This window comes from Protopterus annectens, chromosome 6.part0 (genome assembly GCF_019279795.1).
Source record: "Protopterus annectens isolate FY-2018-M chromosome 6.part0, PAN1.0, whole genome shotgun sequence".
Lineage (NCBI taxonomy): Eukaryota > Metazoa > Chordata > Ceratodontiformes > Protopteridae > Protopterus > Protopterus annectens.
This window is the reverse complement of record NC_056737.1, coordinates 24,714,185-24,735,716: the sequence shown is the minus strand read 5'-3', so window position 1 is coordinate 24,735,716 and position 21,532 is coordinate 24,714,185. Positions and strand designations below refer to the sequence as shown.

The following is a 21,532-nucleotide window of genomic DNA, read 5'->3' as shown; positions in this document are numbered from 1 at the left end:
ACCTATTAAAGCTCATTTGTGAGCCATTTCTGCTTGTCTGCCTTTGAATCCACCCCTTGCTTCTTGATTTGACTGCATACAATTTTTGAAAGGCATCATTCATATTAAGTCCCCAAGAAATCTTATTTCTCCTTTTTGGGACCTTAATTTTGTTTTTGAGAAATTAACCAGTTTCATTTTGAGCCTGCAGTTTCACCTTTGTTGTACTGTACTTGGAAGACTGTACTTAGTGGTTGTCTTACTTCTGCTAAGAGAACCTTTGAACTTCAGGCACTCATTGCCGTTCCACGTTTTCTGCTTTTTCATTCTTTCTTTGAATTAATCCTTCTTTTATGATGAAGGTGGTTAATGATTTGTCTTTGAATCAAACAATTTATCTTCCTTCTCTTTTTCCCCTCTCCACAGAACACTAGTGAAGGGATTCTTCACATCTTTGATTTACATAGACAAACTCGGGTGTTATCTAGACAGGACAAAAGATGCCATGAAATCTTAGCAACCTTTTGTTTCTTTTCTTTCTGGAAGATTGGGTTGGACTTATTTCTAAGCAGACCCCTCATGCCTTTCATAGCAAATAGCTTTCTTATGTTTGTGCTCATTGGTGATGCCTCTTCTAATGTTTTTTTTACAAAGATCTAGATACTAGACCCTTTTTGGAAGATTTTACTTAGTCTTCTGCACACAACTTTACCAAAAGTTAGAAATTGGATGTTATTTCTGTGGCCAGGGAGGGTTTTGCTAAGGCCATTCTTCATGAGTTTTTAGAGTTCCTCTGCAGCTTCCTCTTCCAGTCCTCTCCTTCAGCTTTTGTACACTCCCAGTTGTGAAGAGTACTGCAACAGAGATAAAAAAGGACACGTAGTAAGATCTTAAAATAACAGTAAATGTCCTACTTTTCACTGCTGCAGTATTCTGTCCATTTCTCCTTTCCCCTTTTCTTCTCTGTTGCCTTCCTTCTTACATTTTTTTCTCCTCTTCCCCTTCCTGGATGCACATGCTATCATTTTACTCTTTGGTTGCTTTGGTTCTTCAGAGTGAATTTAGTTCTGAGGATTAGGATTTCATATGTCACACATGTACCTTGGACATAGGGCATTCGTGTGAGGTACAACACCTGGAAGGTGTAATGGCTTTGGTATGCTGTCCGGACATTCAGCTGCCCACTGCAGGATATCCCAGTTGTAAAGAATACTGTAACAGTGCGAAGTAGGATGTCTACTGTTATGTTAAGATCTGTACATAAATGTACCTTCTGTGTGTTTCTGAGCTACATTATCTGTTCTTTGCATTATTCTTTGGATTATGTACAGCTCCAAGGATGTTGACAAAATGTCTAGCTTCAATCATAGTTCATTGCAGACTTTAGTGGCATTCACATATTTCTTTATTTAGTATGAGGTTATGTTGTCTGCATGGTTATATAATGTGTATCTCTCTCTCTCTCTCTCTCTCTCTATATATATATATATATATATATATATATATATGTGTGTGTGTGTGTGTGTATATATATATATATATATATATATAGCGAAATACATATATGCACACACACACATTGATATTGTGAGACTTGTAACTGAGCGCCCTGAAATAACAAAACTGAAAGTGATGATGCTGACTTATGTATACCAAATCCGAGATGGCTTTTTCTCAGAGTATTCTTTTTTTCTTGTAGGTATGATGCTGATCTTGGAGTTGATATATGTAAGTCTGTGAGGAGATGTGGGAACTTACCTCCTGCAGAAAACTTTAAAGGAAGAACGATACAAGGGAAAGGAAACCTGTATTTTAAATTTGCTGTTACATTCACCAAGATCCACTATTATGCTAAGTATACCTACCCAGAGCTGTACCATGTTAGGCTTTCTCCAACAGCAGAATTTAGCGTTCTTGTGCACTTAGTCGACCTGTTTTAGGGAGAGACACCTCATGGATCCAGCAAGGTGTAATTAAGAGTTTTTGCAGCCTGTTTCCTTTTGGATCAGGTCTTCTGGCTTTGCAGCCGAGCAGTTTTTCAACACCTCATTCCCCTATGAGGTCTGTTCCTCTTCTTGGGAACCTGAATTTTGTTGTGAAAAACCTGACCTCAGCCATCCTTGAGCCTTTTGCAGTAGTCCAACTTAAACTTTTATCTTGGAAATTGTAACCGTGAGTCTGATTTGCCTCTTGTACTGTATGAACAGCTATTGTACAGCACCTTTTAGTGTGACAGAGGTAGCCTTAAAAGAATTCCTTTTTTATGCCTTAGATAGTCTTAAACTGGTTTTAATCAAACTGTCTTTGTCCTAATCTCTAAAATAATGTTGGGGGTGGGGGAGGTACTATTGCATCTAGTGGATATGCATAAGCAGCTTCATTGCTATATAAAAAGAAGCTGTTGGCATTTTATCAGTCCAGAGGATCCCCTACCTGTAGAAGAGGACCTCACTCCCATGTCAGACAAAGAAGCCCCTGTCTTTAAAGCCATACTTGGTTAAGTAGGGCAGGGGCTTTAATTTCCCACCTGAGTTGGTTATTCACACCCATATAATTAGAGGAAAGAAACCTTGGGATTATGCATTGGCTAGGCTTCTAGTGGCCTACTGAACTTGTTGGGTAGTAATAACGTATGTGCCTTTGAAAATAAGGCAGATTAATATCACATGCAGTCACATTTGTTTTGCTAACTGCATTGTGTTCTGGAAAAATAATGGAAGGGTAAAAAAATAATGGAAGGGTAAATAAAGGGTATAACAGCCTTCTTTTAAACATGTCTACAGTGAGCCTGTCTTTGTGGAGCAGGGGTTGGGTTCTTGACTGTGACCCAAGTGGCTAGGGTTTGATTAATGGCCACAGCATTGTAAAAGCCAGGCAGGGATAGATATAAAAGTGCGTGTCCCACTCTCCTCCACTCTCTTGCAGAGGGAGTGGTTTGCTTGCACTTGGGGGCACACTGGACTATGATAACTCCCTGGTGGAGACTGATGTGCTCTCTGCTTGTGCCTTGGGTTGGTGGGGCATGACTGCTTTGCGGAGTATGGTCTTATTTGTCAGCCGATTATGCTCGTTCCCTCACTACTTTACATGTGTGTGCGAGCGTGTTTGCGTGTGCGCGCGTTTGTGTGTGCATGTGTGCGCGCGCGCGTGTGTTAGTCTGTTAGAGACAGGGAAACTAAGCAGAAAACCTGAAATCACACCTTATGGGAATTTTAATGATGACCCCCCCCCCTAAAATACACACCTCGCCTGGTGATGGGAAACGAACTTGCCTATTGATGTTGGAGGAAGTTGACTGATAGTGGGGGTAAAAAGTTCTCCAAAAAAAGGTCTCCGGTCAGAATATCTGTGAGGCAGCCACTCAGACCGTGCTACACATCTCCAAGCACTGCAAGCCACACATTCAGTCCAGGAGCATGCCAGCCCTTTAGAACACATCTCTCTGGGTTTGGGACCCTAAAACTTCTAGAGTAACTAAAACAGTTTTTGGTACTCTTTCTGAGGGGTAAAAGTGACACTGTAGCAGCAGTGATCCTTATGATGAGTGTAGGATGGTTAACTGAGTATACTGAACCAACACAAAATCTACAGAGACTGAAGTGAAGCAGAAAACTAATAACCACAAAAAACACTTTGGAAATGGTTCACTGAAGGATTCCAAACCAATGCAACTGCATTAATTTTTACGAGAGACAGAATTTATTTTCTAAAACAACACTTATTACATTTTAAGAGCTTTTAGTAAAATGCATAGTGAATCATTAATTTTATTGACAATGGTCCTGTCATCAACTTATGAATCAATGTTTTTTTTTTTTTTTTTTTTTTTTTTTTACTGTAAAACAACATTCTTGTGCAAAAAAAGTTGTTATAGTTTAGCTGCATGTATTTTCAAAACTGCACATGGCTATAGCTGTCCATTAAGTCTACATTAATTTTATCTAGCATGCATTGTTTAATAAGCTGATGAGTGTAAAAAAAATTTTGATTTGTGGAGATTGACTTAATTTTAAAAGGAAGTAATGTAATCAAATGTACATTCATTTCCTGTCAGTAAGATTTAAAATGGAACTGTTTGGTGTTCTGAATCATTCCGTTGAAGTCTTTAATGAAGACAAAAACGCTCAATAAATTAAATTCTGTATCTTGTAAAAATTAACGCAGTTGTATTGGTTTGGAAGCTTTCTGTGAACCATTTCCGAAGTGTGTTTTTTGTGGTAACCGAGTATACTGTTCATAACATTAGAAGTTCAAATAAAAGGACCACTGTTGCAGTGTAGACTCCCACTCATTTCCTCCTCTCTTTTGCTTCTTCATATCTTTAATGTGGTATGGAAGTGAACCTTTAGGGGCCACCTGTCCATCAAACTAATGGGAGTGGAAGAAAAAGGAGCGACCTCTTTATCTTCTACCTGCATTCTAATTTGGTTGTGCTGTGAAAAAGTGGCAATAAGCTGCCTCTCTTCACTTCCAGTTTACCACTAAGAAAGGTTCTTGATTTAAAAAAAAAAAGTGTCCCTGTCCTACTGAGTGTTATCAAGGCTTCTAACAAACTTTAACCTGTTCCGGTTGTAACAGGTTGGGTTGCTGTACCTTTGTGGAGTCAATAAATTTGGTACTTCTGACACCTTATTGTGAGCTGATATTTGCAACGGTGGTAGCTACTGGACTGGTTGCTGTCTCGGGACTATTTGGTTTTTACAGCATTTTCATTTTGTATTTCAGGTTGGGATAAGAGAGGTAAGCATATGCCTGGCCTGAGAGCGTCAGGGCAGATATCACAAGAAATATGCAGGCCCACTTGTTGGTAAAGAACTTAAGATGGCTTGGTCTTGCCCTTACATTTAGATGGGCATTGTGTTGAACCCTGTCACCAGCACAGTCAACTTCACTCCTCTTGTCATCCAAAAGTTCTGGAAGTTGAGCTGAACGGAAGTGCATCTACCTGCTGTTATGTTACACGGAGACGGAATGATAGTCCAGCAGTGATCTTTATGGGACCCATCTGGGGTGTTAGGTACAGAAATTTGCTGTACTAGTCTTTCATTCCAGTAGCAGAAATCATGATTATATCTTATTGTATGTCTATAAACAAGATAGCAGCAAGTATTGTAGGATTGTTATATTAGAACTTTACGCATTTCTTTGTCTGCTAGGGAGAAATCTTCAGCTTTCCTCCTTTTTAAGAATCCATATTTAACATTCCCAAGTTAAGCAGTTTGGACTGAAGAAGTGTAGCATGACCAAATAATTGGACACTTTTTTTGTTTTGACTGAGTTTTACAAAGGAATTCAGCAGTTGCATGATTTTCCCATTTGAGAATTTCCTGCTAGTTTGAGATGCATCATGTTGGCCTGCTATGCTTGTGTACCAACCCAGAGCCTGCCCTACTGCCGTTTTATACCTTATGCAGGTGGCACAGTACTTAAGGACTTCAATTTTGTAGATTCCAAGTAATTCTGCATATGTGTGAATGTGTCTGTATATATACGTAAGTATGTCTATAGACACACACACATTTTATATATATATATATATATATATATATATATATATATATGTGTGTGTGTGTGTGTGTGTGTGTGTAGGTGTGTGTGTGTGCGTCTGTGTGTAATCCATGTGCTCCCATCCACTCTCGTTAATACCATACTAAATGCAACCGAAGAACCGTGACTTCTGAAATGAGTAAATGCTGTATTTTGTAAATACTGTGTACTGTGATTATGCTCTGAAGCTGAGCAAAAAATAGCTTTGCTTTCACAAGCATCATTAACTACAAACTTAACTATAACCTTACAAGTCTTGTCACTAGCGAGGCCGGTGGTCCCACTCATACAGTAGCACTTTATAACTGCATTGGAAACCTAAAAACAGTCCGTGCTGCTATGCAGATAAAAGTGTGGCAGAGCTAAGTGTCGTGACAACTTTTAAAGCTGCTGATGATAAAAGGTGACCTTTGCTTTTGACTGCTGTTAGTGTGGCAGCACAAAGTATGTGACAGCTTTTAAAGTTGTCAAGTTTTCTGGGCTCCTGTACTAATGCGTTCTTTTTAAACTAGTAGTATATTTGAACAGCTAAAACTCTTAATAAAATGAGATTCAGTCATAAGCATTTGTTATTGTGTACTCGAGGTGAATTTCTTTACATTAACAATTTTGTTGTGGTTGGTGACCCCCGATTGTAATCCTCTTAATTGCAGCTGCAAAATGTTTCAGAAGGATTTTTCTTTCTGTTCACATTTTTTTTTTTTTTTTTTTTTTAAATGATTGTTACTAAAGTGTACTTGAGCTAAACTTTAAATCCATTTTGAGACAGGAGCTTAGTTTTCAGCACCACATTTTTGCAGTGGTTGTAAGTGCTTGTAGCGGTTATACTACCGGTCAAAAGTTGCAAAGCTAATATTGCTCTGTCCTTTTATCTTTAGTAGTTTGACAGTTACTGATAAGCATGCACCACATATAATTACTGTCATGTTATATTAAACAGGTACTCCTCATTCAGAATTACTAGAGGAAGTTGAATGCGCTCCCACACCTCATTTGGCACTAACCTTGAAGGTAGCTGGTCTTGGAACTACTCGTGAAGTGGAACTGCCTCTTTCAAACTACAGATGTACTATCTTCTTCTATGTTCAGAAGTTGTTGCAGCTTTCCTGCAATGGGAATATCAAAAGTGATAAACTGAGAAGAATTTGGGAACCAACCTACACGTTAGTAAAATCTTTAACAGAGATGTTTAAAACTTTAATATAAATGTTTAAATCTTTTTCTAAAGACTTTATTAGAATAGGCCAGTATATTGAAATGCAGTCTTTTTTTTTCTCAGTTATCACAGTTAAGCTCAATCTTCCCTCTCCTGACCCATTTACTGTCCTCCAGTGGATAGTTAAAGCTGTATTATCAAATGAAGTTGAGAGTCAGGAGGAAATGAGCAATCATTTTCCTACAGTTTTGGATGTTTTGTTTTTCCCTACTGTATAGGAGAAGAGCATACAGTGATAGCTCATTTGGGAAACACGCATGCCTCCATGCATGAGCCTATAAGGCATACAGTCCCAGTCTCCATTTCCCCAGTGGTGGGACTATGCAGCATATGTAGTGAAAGTATCAACCTTCTGCCCCCACTCACACACTTTCTGCTGGATGGTGCTTAATTACAACAGAAATGCATACCACCAGCTGCCCAAGAGAAGAGAGATAGCAATAGGTTCTTAGCTCCATATGAGCAAGCACACCACCCACCCATGAACATACAGGTACCCCAGCCAGTCCATTCAGTGACTGGTGCTGTCTTCTGATTGAACCTGGCCATCTGCATCACAGTCAGAGCTTCATCCTTCTACACCACAGAGATGACAGAATGTTCTTCTTGATGATAGATTGCACATGTTAAAAGGTTTACCTTTCACATTTATTAAAAATTATAGGTATTCTGTTTTTGGCAAAACTTAAATACGTGATTTTTTTTTTTCTCCAGTTAGCAGAGTAAGGCTTCATGTGTTGTTTTATCAAAGTTGTTGCATGATCCCTTATATTCTTAAATATTTTTCTTAAATTATAGGATTAAGAAAGAATGTGACTGCAAATGTACCAGTGTTATTTACTTTAACATTATCATTTTGTTCATTTGTGCATTCACATTCTTATTTTGTAAAGTTACACCTGGTATCAAAGTTTCTTTATGAACATTTATGTTGTCATTAGTTTTGATCTTGTTTTTCAGTTAGCTTTCATAGTTATTGCAAAAACTGAAATTAAAAATGAAACCTGCTATCGAATTTTGTGGGAAAATGTCTTGACATCCAAGCTGAGCTCCGAGTATAGTGTGATACAAGCAATGTAGTGATTTTACATTTGTGGGACCTAAGATATATAGTGTGATACAGGCAGTGTATTGATTCTACTTATTTTCTTTATTTTTTATTTTTATTGTCTTTATTAACATCAGATATGGCAAATGCAATTAGCAGGCAGTTAAGTGACAAGATGAATGCTCTACCCTAATACCGTTCTCAGTGGGGTGTACCTCAAGGTTCAATTCTGGGTCTGTTACTCTTCATCATATTCACCAATAAACTCAGCACAGTTGCCCAACATTTAACCGTAGTACAATTCACAGATGACACCACCCTTATGTTCAGCCCCTCCTTACCTAAACACCTACAAAAAACCCCCAAAATCTCTCCAAGATATCGAAAACTGTCTCTCAGACTATCAACTGGTTCTTAATCCAAATTAAACAAAGTTTGTGCTGTTAACTAATAGCAAAACACCCAGTGAGCCCCCCCCCCCCCCCCCCACAGTCTACTCTGAAATTGAACCTGGCCTTCACACTAAACTCCTCAGAGTCACAATTGACAACAAGCCTAAAATATGACAAACACTTAAGCTCTTACTATCAAAAAGATCTGTATTAAGCTAGGAGTCACTCTTCAGAGTTGAACCATACCTGACTGACTCCACCAGGCACTGCATAGCCAGGGCACATCTGCTCTCCACCCTACTGTACACCTCAACAATATTCGCTATCCTCAGAAAAAAATAAGTTATGTACTTACCATAACGTTCCATGTGAGTTGTTCTTGCCTTCAGCATTACTGATGGGTTCGGAGCCGATCCTCTGCTCTGAGTTGGCCAATTTGCAAAGCTTGAGGTCTCTAACAGCTCGAGGCCAAAACCCTATCCCACAACGCACCACTACTTTTCCCAGATCTTGTTTGCTGCCAGCTATTGTAAAACCTACCCCAGATTTCAAGGAAGTCATACAGACCACCTGTGAGAGGAAACTCCTCAGGAGAACCAAAACCAAGATAGAACCTCTCGAACTTCCAGACATTGGATGGGGGCAGATAGGGGGGTTGTAATAATGAAGGTGAGAAGAACAACTCACATGGAACGTTGTGTTAAGTACATAACTTCTTTATGTGAAGTTGTTGTTCAATCTCGCCTTCATTCTTACTGATGGGTAGCATCCCCAGTCCCACAATCTTGCATGGCTCACGGGAGTACCTGCTTAAGGACAGTAGACCCAAATGAAGCTCTGTCCCTAGAGGCCATGTCTACTTTGTAGTGAGATAGATATGTATGTGGCTTTGACCAGGTGGCAGCTACACAAATTGAATCAAGAGGTGGCCTGGTCAAAAAGGCTACAGAAGTAGAAACTGCTCTTGTAGAATGAGCTTTGACTTTGTCGAGTAATGCAATGCCTGCTTCATGGTAAATAAAGGATATACAGTCAGAGAGCCATTTAGACAAGGTAGACTTGGATATCGATGCACCTTTTTTTAGAATCCGAGAAGGTGACAAACAGCCGATCAGCCCGTCTATGGTCTTTTTGTCCTGACCAAATAGAAACAAAGTTGTCTATGGATGTCAAGTTTGTGAAGCATATATTCCAACTGATTTGAGTGATTGGGAAAGAAAACAGGTAATTCATTCGTCTGATTAAGTGTAAATTCGGAACAGACTTTTGGTAAGAACGACTGATTCGTCCTGAGGGATACCCTATCTTTGTGAAATATTAAGTACGGCTGCTTAATAGAAAGGGCTTGCAATTCCAAAATTCTACGTTCTGATGTAATGGCCACCAAGAAAATGGTCTTACAAGCAAGATATTTCAGCTCACAAGAAGAGACAGGTTCAAAAGGCAGGAGAATAATCTTGGATAGGACTAGGTTCAAATTCCACAGAGCAGTAGGAGATCTGATCAGTGGTTTTAAGTGCACCGTACCCTTCAAAAAAGCCTTAGCCAACTTGTTAGACATAATACCATTTTCATACGCACCTGTATGAAAATTAGAAATGGCAGCCAGTTGCACTCGAATGGTTGCTGCTGCAACTCCTTCATTTAACAGTTTTGTCAGAAATTCCAAAATATCCGAAATAGAAGCCAGAAAAGGGTCAATGTTATTTTGCTGAGCCCAGATGGAAGACCTTTACCACTTACTGAGATAGTTTCCTGGTTGAAGATTTGTGTGACGACAAGAGAATGTCATGCCTCTTATGATAAATTCTGGAACCTGGCTAATCTGGGAATTGGAGCAGCCAAACTGTCAGTTTGATGGACTGGAGAGAAGGGTGAAGAGTTCCTGACGGGTGGGTCAACAGGTCTGGCACTGGGTCCAGGATCCAAGGCTCCTCCAGTAGATGAGGCTTTAGAAAGGAGTACCAAATTTGACAAGGCCAATATGGGGCTATTAAGATAAGTGTCCTGCCCAGAAAACTGGCTTTCTGTAGGACTTTGGGAATCGGGAAATGGAGGGAAAGATTAATCCAATAAATCCAAATGAGAACACTCCACGGCAAATAAAAGCAACCGTTTAATCAAATGCAAAATAACGATCGGTACACCGTTAGAACAGTAAGCGCGTTCACATTTATAGCAAATGCTTCTTCAGACTGTTGACTAAGTATCAAGCTCTAGTATTTAAAACTGAACTCATTAGAAGTCTATCCAATCAACATCTATTCTCAATTAAGAATTAATTGTCTCATAAAGAGCTAGTGCTTAAAACTCTTAATAGTATATAATATATATAAAAGTAAATTATTTAAAAACAACTTCTATAAAAATTCAAAACTCATTATTTACTAATACAAAAAAAAAAATGTTTCTATACTCTGTAAAAAATGAAATATAGAATGTAAAATATATGTATATACAAATACTACTCAATTTTAAATGCATAGGTATAACTGAAGAATGCCTAATTACTATATTCTAAAGTGTATATAATATGAAATGAGCCTCCTCAGTAGAAACTCCTGTGGTCATCTCGGAAGAGCAGGGTTCCCCCAAAGGGGCATCCTAAGGCTCTGGGTCCCTACGCTCACGGTAAATTAGTGGTAGCGGAGAAGATTCAGGCACTTTTCGGGAGGAGCTGGCCATATCAGAGGTTGTGGCAGTCTAGGGGGACAAAGCCCGCCTCATGGCATTGAAGGCACCATGGCTCCAATGCGAGGAAGCACCCGGGTCCAAAGACACCTCCCGCACCAGAACTGCCGGCTCCAAGCCAGAGGTAGGAGCCGAACTCATCTGCGCCGAAGCCGCAAGGGGGAGAGTCGGAATCTACGTATCTGTTTGAAACCCCCCCCCTCCCAGAACTGACAGGAGAGTGTTGGCTCCCAGATTCCGCCGTGGAGCAGAGGACATCAGGGTTGTCTGTACCGACAGGTCAGAAGTGAGTGTCAGTACCAACGGTTCCACAAACGACTGAATAGCCTCCTCTGGCTCCGATGTCTCTATTCAAGTCAGAGGAGGAGCAGAAACAACGGGAGAGGACTTTGTCGGTTCCGATGCTGCTTGAGTCGAAGCTGACATAATTTTAGCTAATGCTAGATCCTGTAACGCACCACTCGATCCACATCCAAATAAGAGAGTCTGGAAGCTCGAGAGGAAACCACCGATGGAGCCGGTGAACCTAGAATCGGAGATCTCAAGGTAGGAGATACCGGTTCCAAGACTGGGGATCGGCTCCTACCAACTACCTGCATGGTTGGTTCCGATGACAATGGAGCCAGGACAGGAGCTTTCTTGGATGATTTCGGAACCAAAGAGCCATTCGGATCAGAACTAGTTGAAGAAGCTGGTAAAGAAGGTTGTGGTTTTCCCGGAGCAGAATCCAAGTCTGACTGAAAAGCAGACTTAATCATCCACGCTCCACTAACTTGCATTTCCTTTCAGCCAAAACTCTAGCACTGAAACCATGGCAAATGGAGCAAACCTCCTATAGATGTACCTCACCCAGTCAATAAACACATATGGAGTGGCCATCAGTTATAGACATCTTCTGATTGCATTTAGGGCATCTTTTAAACCCTGATTTTGCCTTCTCAGGCATAGTGACAAGAATATAGTAGTCAGCAAAGAAAACAATATACTTTCAACAAAAGAAACTAAGCCTACCTGGCTACAATTATAAAAAGACAGCTTACTGTAGCGGATTCCTAAATGCCTTTAGCAAACACAGAATAAGCCAAAGAGGCTAAAGGTAAATAACAGAAAACAGCCTATAAACAGCTAAGAGCCTAACTGGCTAACAAAAAAATTGCAGAAAACTACAAAAGCCTAACTCTGCTAAAGGATAGGGCAAATAAGCCTAACGGCTACACACAGAAAAAAAAAAAAAAACAGGGGCCAACGCCCAACAAACTAGAAGAGGTGGTTTATGACCAAAAAGAGATATAATCCGTAAATGGATAAACTGCCCTAACTACGTCTGTGTAAACACTAACAAGAAAAAATAGGAATATTCTAAAAATTTTAGCACAAAATAGTTAAATTATCTCTCCAATGGCCTGAGCTGTAGGGAAATGCGCGATCAGTTGCAGCGGCAAACTAGAAATGGGGAAAGTAGTCGTGCATTGTGGGATTGGGCTTTGGCCTCGAGCTGTTAGAGACTTCGAACTTTGTAAATTGGCCGATTCGGAGCCTAGGATCGGCTCCGAACCCATCAGTAAGAATGAAGGTGAGATTGAACAACTTCACATTCAGATTTAAACAGTGGAGTCTTGGTACAACAAAATCACCAAATTTGCTACCAACCTCCCCTCCAGGGAACATCACTGCACAGTGCTACCAACCTCACCTCCAGGGAACATCACTGCACAGCGCTACACCAACTTAAATGACTACTTAATCTCCTCTCCCTTAATCAACTAACTTTCACCCTCTCCATCTTTTACTACCCAGATTACTGCCCTCCACTCAAGAACCTAGTGCAGCCCCACGACAACGCCAGACCCCTAAAATCCTCCCAACAAACTACTACTAAAAGTAAAGCAAGTCCAATAATTGTCACAGTGACTTTGTTTTCAAAACAAATAGCTAAATCCTGGAATACCATGCTTCAGACAGTACTAAACACTACCAACACACCTAAATTCAAACAACTTCTTATGGAGCACCTAATAACTGGCTCTGCTCCTGCACTGCTCTGGCTGAGCATATTTTACTTTTTACCAACACTATCAAACAGCCACACTATTTCCTTCTTTCACTTAATCCGAATTAAATCTGTTTAACTCCTTACCAACTTTCTGCTTTGCCTCCCATCTATCACTCTATCCAGATCAATTCTGTTTTCAACTTACTCCACTGCCAGCTATCTCTCCCTTTATGTTCCTAACTATATAGTGCCCAGGAATAACGTTTGCTGTAGTGTGTAGCAATTAGCTAGTTTTTATTGTACATATTTAATATATGGAGCTCTGTCTCCACATACAAATTGTTACAATATCTAACCATTGTTCAGTCATCTCTTTTCTCTAATGAAGTGTACTTTGTCATGCTAGCAGTTTAACTTGTCTTCTGCCACAGAACTGATTTTATTTGCATACTTCTTCATTCAGTGTTATACTTAACCTATGCAATGCTTTTTTATTATTATTTAAATGTCTTTCTTTTGTTATTGCATTCTTGTTGTATTTTGTAATGTGTTGTCATTCTTGTTTATTCTCTCTTTTTGGTAACTGTGTTTCACTAATGTGGAGCTTTTCTCCCCAGGCCTTTGCTGAAAAGGGGCCATTGGCCCAGTTGGATGTTCCTAGTAAACAAATGTAAAATAAAATAAAATAAAAAAAAAAAAAAAAAAAAGTAAAATGCAGTTTACTCCTTCTCTTTTCTAAAGATCCCATATCCAGTTATTTTATTTTTTTTACGATATTCAACAATTCCATTACTTTTGGTTTTGCTTTTGATTTCCATTTCATAGTAATTGCTTTTTTGGCAGCCAACACCATTAAACTTAGTAGAGTCTGACTGTGTCTAGGCAATTCAATTTCTATATCTCAGCTCAAAATAATTTCTTTAGTTAAAATAATTTGCTTCTTCCAGCATTTCTGACAAAGCACCCCATAGGGAATTTCTGAAATCTAAACTGTCGTTACATTCCCCAAAAACATATATTCCAGAATAACCCTGGCATGTCCTTCAAGAATGCAACTGCAGTCCTGACATATGGGTTGTCCTGCCTCAGGCAGCCCTTCGGTCGGCCGGATTCCAAAGTCTGGGTCCGGCGTCGGCTGATGTCGCCTCTTCCCCGACGTCAGAGCGGCTGGGGTATAAAAGCATCAGCCGACGCCATCTTCTTCAGTCTTTCTTGCCACGCGGTGCCCGAAGCAGTAGCAGTTCGCAAGTGCCGGTCAGCCAGCTCCTGTGTTTGCAGATACTGAAGTCATCAGACAGCTAAGTACCCCGTTGGGGAACCTTTTCTTGCCTCAGCCGATGTCAGATAAAACTGCAAAAGTTAATAATTGCTTGTCTTGTGGTAAACAAATACCTCATAAGGACTTCCATTCTTACTGCCTTCCCTGCCTCGGCTCAGACCACGACGTCTCGGCCTGTGCTGCCTGTGCTTGCTTCAATAAGCGCACAATTAGGCGCCGGGCAGAATTTGCTGAAGACTTTTTGGGGGAAAATTACTCCTATATCATGCCCATCGGAACTACCGACAGCACATATTTCCAAAAAACGGAAGGACCGGGACCGACATTCGCGGCCCGCGACTTCCACCGACACCACGCTAAAGCCTACCGCGAGTGCATCGGTCTCTTCAGAGGTGGTAATTCAACCGCTCCAGCCTGACGACACCGCTTTACCGCACACTTCGGTCCCGGAGGCTACCTCGGTGCCGGTTGTTGATTTTCCTCCTGAAACCGAAGCCCAAGATTTGCCTGACACCATACCGGTGGACAAAGTTACTCCAGCACGTGGGGCAGCTAGGCCTCCTGTGTCTATGTCCATCAAGGCCTACACACGTGCTAAGGCTGCCAGACAGGCTAAGTCTCACCCTCCTAAATCTTTTTCACAGGGTCCCACTTCTGATAAACAGATCATGACTTTAGCTGCAGATCTAATTTCTTTAATCAGGGGCTCTCAGGCTCATCCAGACAGAGGTTCTCAGCCGCCTTCCGACAAAAGGCCTAGGGTTGAGCAGGCAGATACCCTTTCCTCAGATGAAGCCTCTGGTGAGTCAGGCCATTCAGATTCCCAGGAAGAATCCTTCCCGGCCTACAAGGATTCTGATGCTGATGAATCCATTCCCTCTGCCTCTCCTCCTGAGGATATTTCTTTCGGGGAAATTCTCCACTCCATGAGAGAGCATTTTCAGTGGCAGGGCCAGGATTTCTCCGACTCCAGGAAAAGGCTTCGGACTTTCCTTAAGATGCCCTTCAAGGATGCATCTGCAGTCATCACATATGGGTTGTCCTGCCTCAGGCAGCCCTTCGGTCGGCCTGATTCCAAAGTCTGGGTCTGGCCTCGGCTGATGTCGCACTTTCCTACGTCAGAGCGTCTGGGGTATAAAAGCATCAGCCGACGCCATTTTCCCCAGTCTTTCTTGCCGCGTGGTGCCCGAAGCAGAAGCAGTTCGCAAGTGCCGGTCGGCCAGCTCCTGTGATTCAGCTACCGAAGACTTTGAAAAAGCTAAGTACCCCGTTGGGACTCACTCTTGCCTCAGCCGATGTCAGATAAAGTTAATAATTGTTTAACTTGTGGGAAACAAATACCTCATAAGGATTTCCACTCTTACTGCCTCCCCTGCCTAGGCCCAGACCACGACGTCTCGGCCTGTTCAGCCTGTGCTTCCTTCAACCGACGAACTCTTAGACGTCGGTCGGAGTTTGCAGAGGAATTCTTTGGGGCTAGTTTTGCTTACAAGATGCCGTCGGAGACTCCGACTTCGCATTTAGTTAAGAAATGGAAGGACAAGGATGACACACGCGGGCCGCAGTTTCGGCTGAAACCATGGTCAGGCCTACCGCGAGTGTCTCTGTCTAGGCTGAAACAGAGTCCTTGGAACTTCCGATTACCGAAACCGCACAACCGACTACCTCGGCCCCGGAGGCCCCGGCCGAGTCGGTTATTGAATTACCTTCTGAAACTGGTGTCCAGGAACCTTCCGACACCATTCCTTTAGACAAGTCTACTCCTGCACATGGTGCAGCCAGACCTCCTGCATCCATGTCCATTAAGGCTTTCTCTAGGGCTAAAGCTGCTAAACTTTCTAAAGCTTTGCCTCCCAAGGTTACCTCTCAGAGACCTTCTACTGGCTCACAGATTCTTAGCTTAGCAGAGGATCTTATTTACTTAATTAGAGGTTCTCAACCTCATCTGGACAGGGGCTCTCAACCACCTCCAGACAAAAGGCCCAGGGTTGAGCCCTCTGATCCCCACTCCTCAGAGGAGTCCACTGATGGCTCTACTCTGTCAGACCACCAGGAGGAGGCTTATTCGGCCTACGAGGATTCTGATGCTGAAGAATCTATTCCCTCGGCCTCCCCTCCTGAAGAGTTTTCCTTTGGAGAGACATTACACTCTATGAGAGAACATTTTCAATGGCAGGGTCAGGAATTCTCTGATTCTAGAAAGAGATTAAGGACCTTTTTACATTTACCTCAGCATAGGCCTTTAGCTATACCTCCTGTTTTGAATGTTATTGATGATGTGTACTCTGATGCTAGTACAGCCCCTGACTCTCTCCCTCCGGCTCCTGCCAAACCTGATAGGTACTACAGGGTCCCGGACTCACATCTACACCTGTATAAGGCCCACTCTGCTGATCCAGAAACTATTTCCCAGGGCCCAAAAGCGGTTGCAGCTGCCACTGCTAGGAATCCTCTACCCTCTGAGAGGGAGTCCAGAGCTTTAGAGATGGGGTAAGAAAGTGTATACTTCTGCAACTCTTTCCATGAGGGCATTAAATTGTCAATTTCATATGATACAGTACCAAGAGTATTTGTTAGATGAATTGCATAAGAAACTGTCTTCTTCTGAACCCCTTGATCGCAAATCCCTTCAGGATCTGGTACATAACTCCCAGCAGGTTAGTAACCATTTCTTGCAGTGTGGTTATGATGCATTGGAAGCTTCATGTAGGTCAGCTATGACAGGTGCAGTCATACGTAGGCATGCCTGGCTGAAGGAACAATCTCTGCCAGACCATGTTAAAGCTAAGCTTTTGGATGCTCCTATGGAAAAGCAAAAATTATTTGGCTCCACGGCTCAAGAGGTCTTAAAGAAATTTGAAGAAAAGGCAAAATCTGTGCAAACAGTCAAAGACTTTCTGCAAGTCCAACCACCGAGATTCAGCAGAAATTGGCCTACTAAGAATTGGTCCTTTCCAGACTCAGACAGATCTCAGAGAGGCAGGAATAGGCGTGCCAGAGGTAGAGGGCAAGCTAGAGGCTCCTACAGAGGCCGTCAATGGCAGCCTCCCAACCAGAGAGGTAGTGCAGGAACTACAACTGCTACACCAGGACAGACTCAATGACTTTGTTTTGACTCTGCCGACCAGGGCTCAATTAGAAGCACCTTTGGGCGGAAAGCTTTCTTTATTTTCAAAAAATTGGCACAGCATTACAAGGGACACATGGACACTGCAATTAATAGACAAAGGATACAGGTTCCATTTCCACACATTGCCAAAAAGAAAAGGCATGCCAGACCTGCCACCAAATCAGAGGGCAGAGGCTTTGAAACAAATTTCCAACTTAATGCAAATGAAAGCTATAGAAAAGGTACCTCTTTCAGAACAAGGCCAAGGATTTTACTCCAGATTATTCCTTGTTCCAAGAAAAGAAAATCAATGGAGGCCTATTCTCGACTTGTCCGCACTAAATACTTACCTCATTGTGCCAAAATTCAAAATGCTGACTCTACAGCAACTCCTTCCCATGCTGGCAAGGGGTCTTGGCTGGTGACTCTAGACCTCAAGGAGGCATACCTGCATGTCCCTATCAGACAAAGTTGCAGAAGACACCTCAGATTTCTTGCAGGGTCAGAGCATTATCAATTCTCAGCATTGCCCTTTGGCTTATCTACTGCGCCCAGAGTATTCACGAAATGCCTGGCATCAGTAATTGCACACTGCAGACTTCAGGGGATTCAAATCTACCCATATCTGGACGACTGCCTTGTACAAGCGGACAGCAAGCAAACTTTGTTAAAGGACTTGGATTATGCCATCCACCTACTGCAGGCCTTGGGATATACAGTCAACATCCACAAATCAAGACTTGTTCCATCCCAAAGAATAACTTTTCTGGGTGCGGATCTAGACACAACCACCCAAATGGCCTTTCTCACAGAAGAAAAACAAAAACAACTACCGGATTGCTTCAAGAATCTGAAAAGACAAACTCAGCTGACTGCAAGGAAAATCCTGCAGGCCCTGGGTTACATGGCATCTTGCATTCTTCTGATCCCACAAGCAAGGCTGCATATGAGAAAATTACAATGGTACCTAAGGAGTTTATGGACTCAACACAGTCACAGCTTAGAAACTTTGATCCCACTCATTCCATGCCTCCAAAAGGAATTTCTGTGGTGGGCTCAAGCCTGCCAGTCGAACAGCGGGTTGCCCTTCAGCAAGCCAAGAGCCAACCAAACCATCACTACGGACGCTTCAGACCAAGGTTGGGGAGCACACATGGAGGGTAGATGTATCCAAGGGCTATGGTCACAAAGAGAGCTGCGCATACACATAAACCAAAAGGAAATGCTGGCAGTGATACAAGCAATCGAGGCCTTCAAACCTTTTCTTCATCAAGGCCACCTACTCATAAGGACAGACGACACCACAGTTATGTTGTACATAAACAAGCAAGGAGGCACCCATTCCTACCCTCTTTGCAGACTGGCAATGAATCTATGGGAACTTTCCTTGAAACTCAATATACAGCTGCATTCCCAGTTCGTGCCAGGGAAAGACAATATACTGGCAGACATCTTAAGCAGAAATATCATGGATGCACACGAATGGATGCTGCACCCAGACATCTTCTTACTCATAACACAATCATGGGGAAGGCCGGAAATAGATCTGTTCGCCTCCACCCACAATCATCAACTGAAGAAATTCTGCTCAAGGACATACCACCCACAAGCATGGAAAGTGGACGCTCTCTCTCTCTCTCTCTCTCTCTCTCAGCTGGAAAGCTCTAACAGTGTATGCTTTTCCACCTCTCCCATTAATGACCAAGGTCTTACTGAAGATCAGGACAGAGCAGCCCAGAGTGATTCTGATAGCTCCAAACTGGCCAAGACATCACTGGTACCCACTGTTAAAGAGCATGTCACAGACGAAACTGTGGCCTCTACCCCTATGGCCACTTCTACTGACGCAGCACAATTTCAAGACTCTGCATTCCAACCTGAAAACCTTGCAGCTAACTGCCTGGAAAATACCATGACTCCTCCTCAGGTTAAGCTATCCCAGAGAGTGAAGGATATTATTATGGAAGCTCGACGGCCTTCCACAAGGAAGGCATATTCAGCAAAATGGAAAAGATTTCACACTTGGAACACAACAAAGGGCCTAGATGCGACAGTGATGAACATGGCACATATACTGGAATATTTGGCAGAATTGTTCCACAACTGCCTGTCTTACTCTTCCATTAAGATACATGCCTCAGCAATTTCAGCAGGATATAATGTTAATCCACCTGTCTTCTCTCATCCTCTCCTGAGACAGTTTCTAAGGGGAATCAAAAACATCAATCCTCCAAGGAAACCACCTCTACCTACTTGGGACCTTAACTTCGTGTTGGAAAAACTAACACTTCCTCCCTTTGAACCAGCAGCATCTGCAGATCTACAGTTTCTGTCTTGGAAAACTGCCATCCTTCTGGCCATAACCTCAGCAAGAAGAGTATCTGAGTTACAGGCTCTAATGGCAGTACAGCCATTTCTTATCTTTCATCAGGACAGAGTTTCATTGAGAACCAATCCTACATTTATGCCAAAGGTGGTATCCAGGGTATCTTTGAACCAAGCTATTCACTTGCCTACATTCTTCCCACAACCACAAAATAAAGGGGAGAAACTTCTGCACACCCTGGACATACACAGACAGTTGCGCTACTACTTGGACAGAACTAAAAGTTACAGAAAGACTGACCAGCTGTTTGTAGCATATGCTGCTGGGGCACAAGGAAAAGCAATTTCCAAACAGACAATTTCAAAATGGATAGGAAATTGCATTTGTTTTTGTTACTCCTTTCATGGAAAAACTGTGCCAGCTGACATTAGACCTCATTCCACGAGAGCCACAGCCACCACCACAGCCTTCCTAAGAGGGGTGGCTACCAAGGACATTTTAGAAGCTGCTACATGGAGCTCTGTGCATACATTTGCCAAGCATTACAATTTACCTTTATACTCCAGATCCAGAGCAGGCTTTGCTATGGCAGTCCTGCAGGGTATCTTAGCTACACCCTCCTTTACTTAGTACCTCCACCCCCAGATTGGCTATGGTATTCTACCCATATGTGATGACTGCAGATGCATCCTTGAAGGACATAGTACAGTTTTGTAACTACCATAAATGTAGATGTCCGATAGGTATGCATCTGCAGTCAGGTTTACCCTCCCTCCTTCCCCTCTGTGGTACACTTCTTGGGTACTTACCCCTCTTATAGCTAGCTGGGGGGATCTATTATGGTGTATTTGTTTTTATAGTACTGTGCATGTTTGGATTTGTTTTTACAATGCATATCTCCAAATTTTAGCCTTCCTTAGAGGGCACCTGGCATCTGGGGCAAGAAAAACTGAGGAAAATGGCGTCGGCTGATGCTTTTATACCCCAGACGCTCTGTCGTAGGGGAAAGTGCGACATCAGCCGAGGCCAGACCCAGACTTTGGAATCCGGCCGACCGAAGGGCTGCCTGAGGCAGGACAACCCATATGTGATGACTGCAGATGCATACCTATCGGACATCTGCATTTATGGTAGGTACAAAACTGTACTTTACCCCAGCACAGGCCTTTAGCTATACCCCCAGTGTTAGATGTATTGGATGATGTGTACTCAGACTCCAGTACTTCTCCTGATTCTCTCCCTCCTGCTCCTGTCAAGCCAGACAGATATTACAGGGTTCCTGAAACTCATAAACATCTCTTTAAGGCCCACTCTGTTGATCTAGAAACTATTTTTCAGGGGCCCAAAGCAGTGGCCACTTCCACGGCAAAAATCCTTTGCCCGCAGACAGGGAATCTAGGTCCCTGGAGAGGTGGGGTAAAAAAGTTTATACCTCAACCACCCTTGCCATGAGGGCACTTAACTGTCTTTTTCATATGTTTCAGTATCAGGATTTCTTGATGGATGACTTGCAGAAAAAGTTAGCCTCTCCTGAGCCTTTAGATAGAAAGGCTTTGCAGGATTTGGTTCATAATACTCAGCAGGTTAGCAATCATTTTCTTCAGTGTGGTTATGATGCACTGGAAGCTTCATGTAGGGCAGCTATGACAGGGGCCGTCATACGTAGACATGCTTGGTTGAAAGGACAGACATTGCCACATCATGTTAAAGTAAAGCTTCTAGATGCACCTCTGGAAAAACACAAGCTATTTGGTGCTAATGCACAGGGTGTGTTGAAATCAATTGAGGAAAAGGCTAAATCAGTACAAACGGTCAAAGATTTCCTCCAGGTTCAGCAGGAATTGGCCTTCGAAGATTTGGCCCTTTCCAGACACTGACAAGTTCCAAAGGGGAAAAAACAGGCGTGCTCGAGGTAGAGGGCAATACCAAGGCTCCTACAGGGGCCGCCAATG

General features: G+C 42.4%; 1 protein-coding gene across 5 annotated transcripts in view; it reads left to right on the top strand.

Annotated features, from left to right (window-relative positions):
• The window catches only part of HECTD1 (HECT domain E3 ubiquitin protein ligase 1), a 4,301,832-nt gene that overhangs the window by 3,294,290 nt on the left and 986,010 nt on the right, over positions 1–21,532 (top strand). For all 5 annotated transcript variants that reach the window (XM_044073821.1, XM_044073824.1, XM_044073822.1 and 2 more), the window contains one exon: positions 6,467–6,689. In XM_044073821.1, coding sequence (XP_043929756.1) covers positions 6,467–6,689 — 223 coding nt within the window. The remainder of the gene's footprint in view (positions 1–6,466; positions 6,690–21,532) is intronic.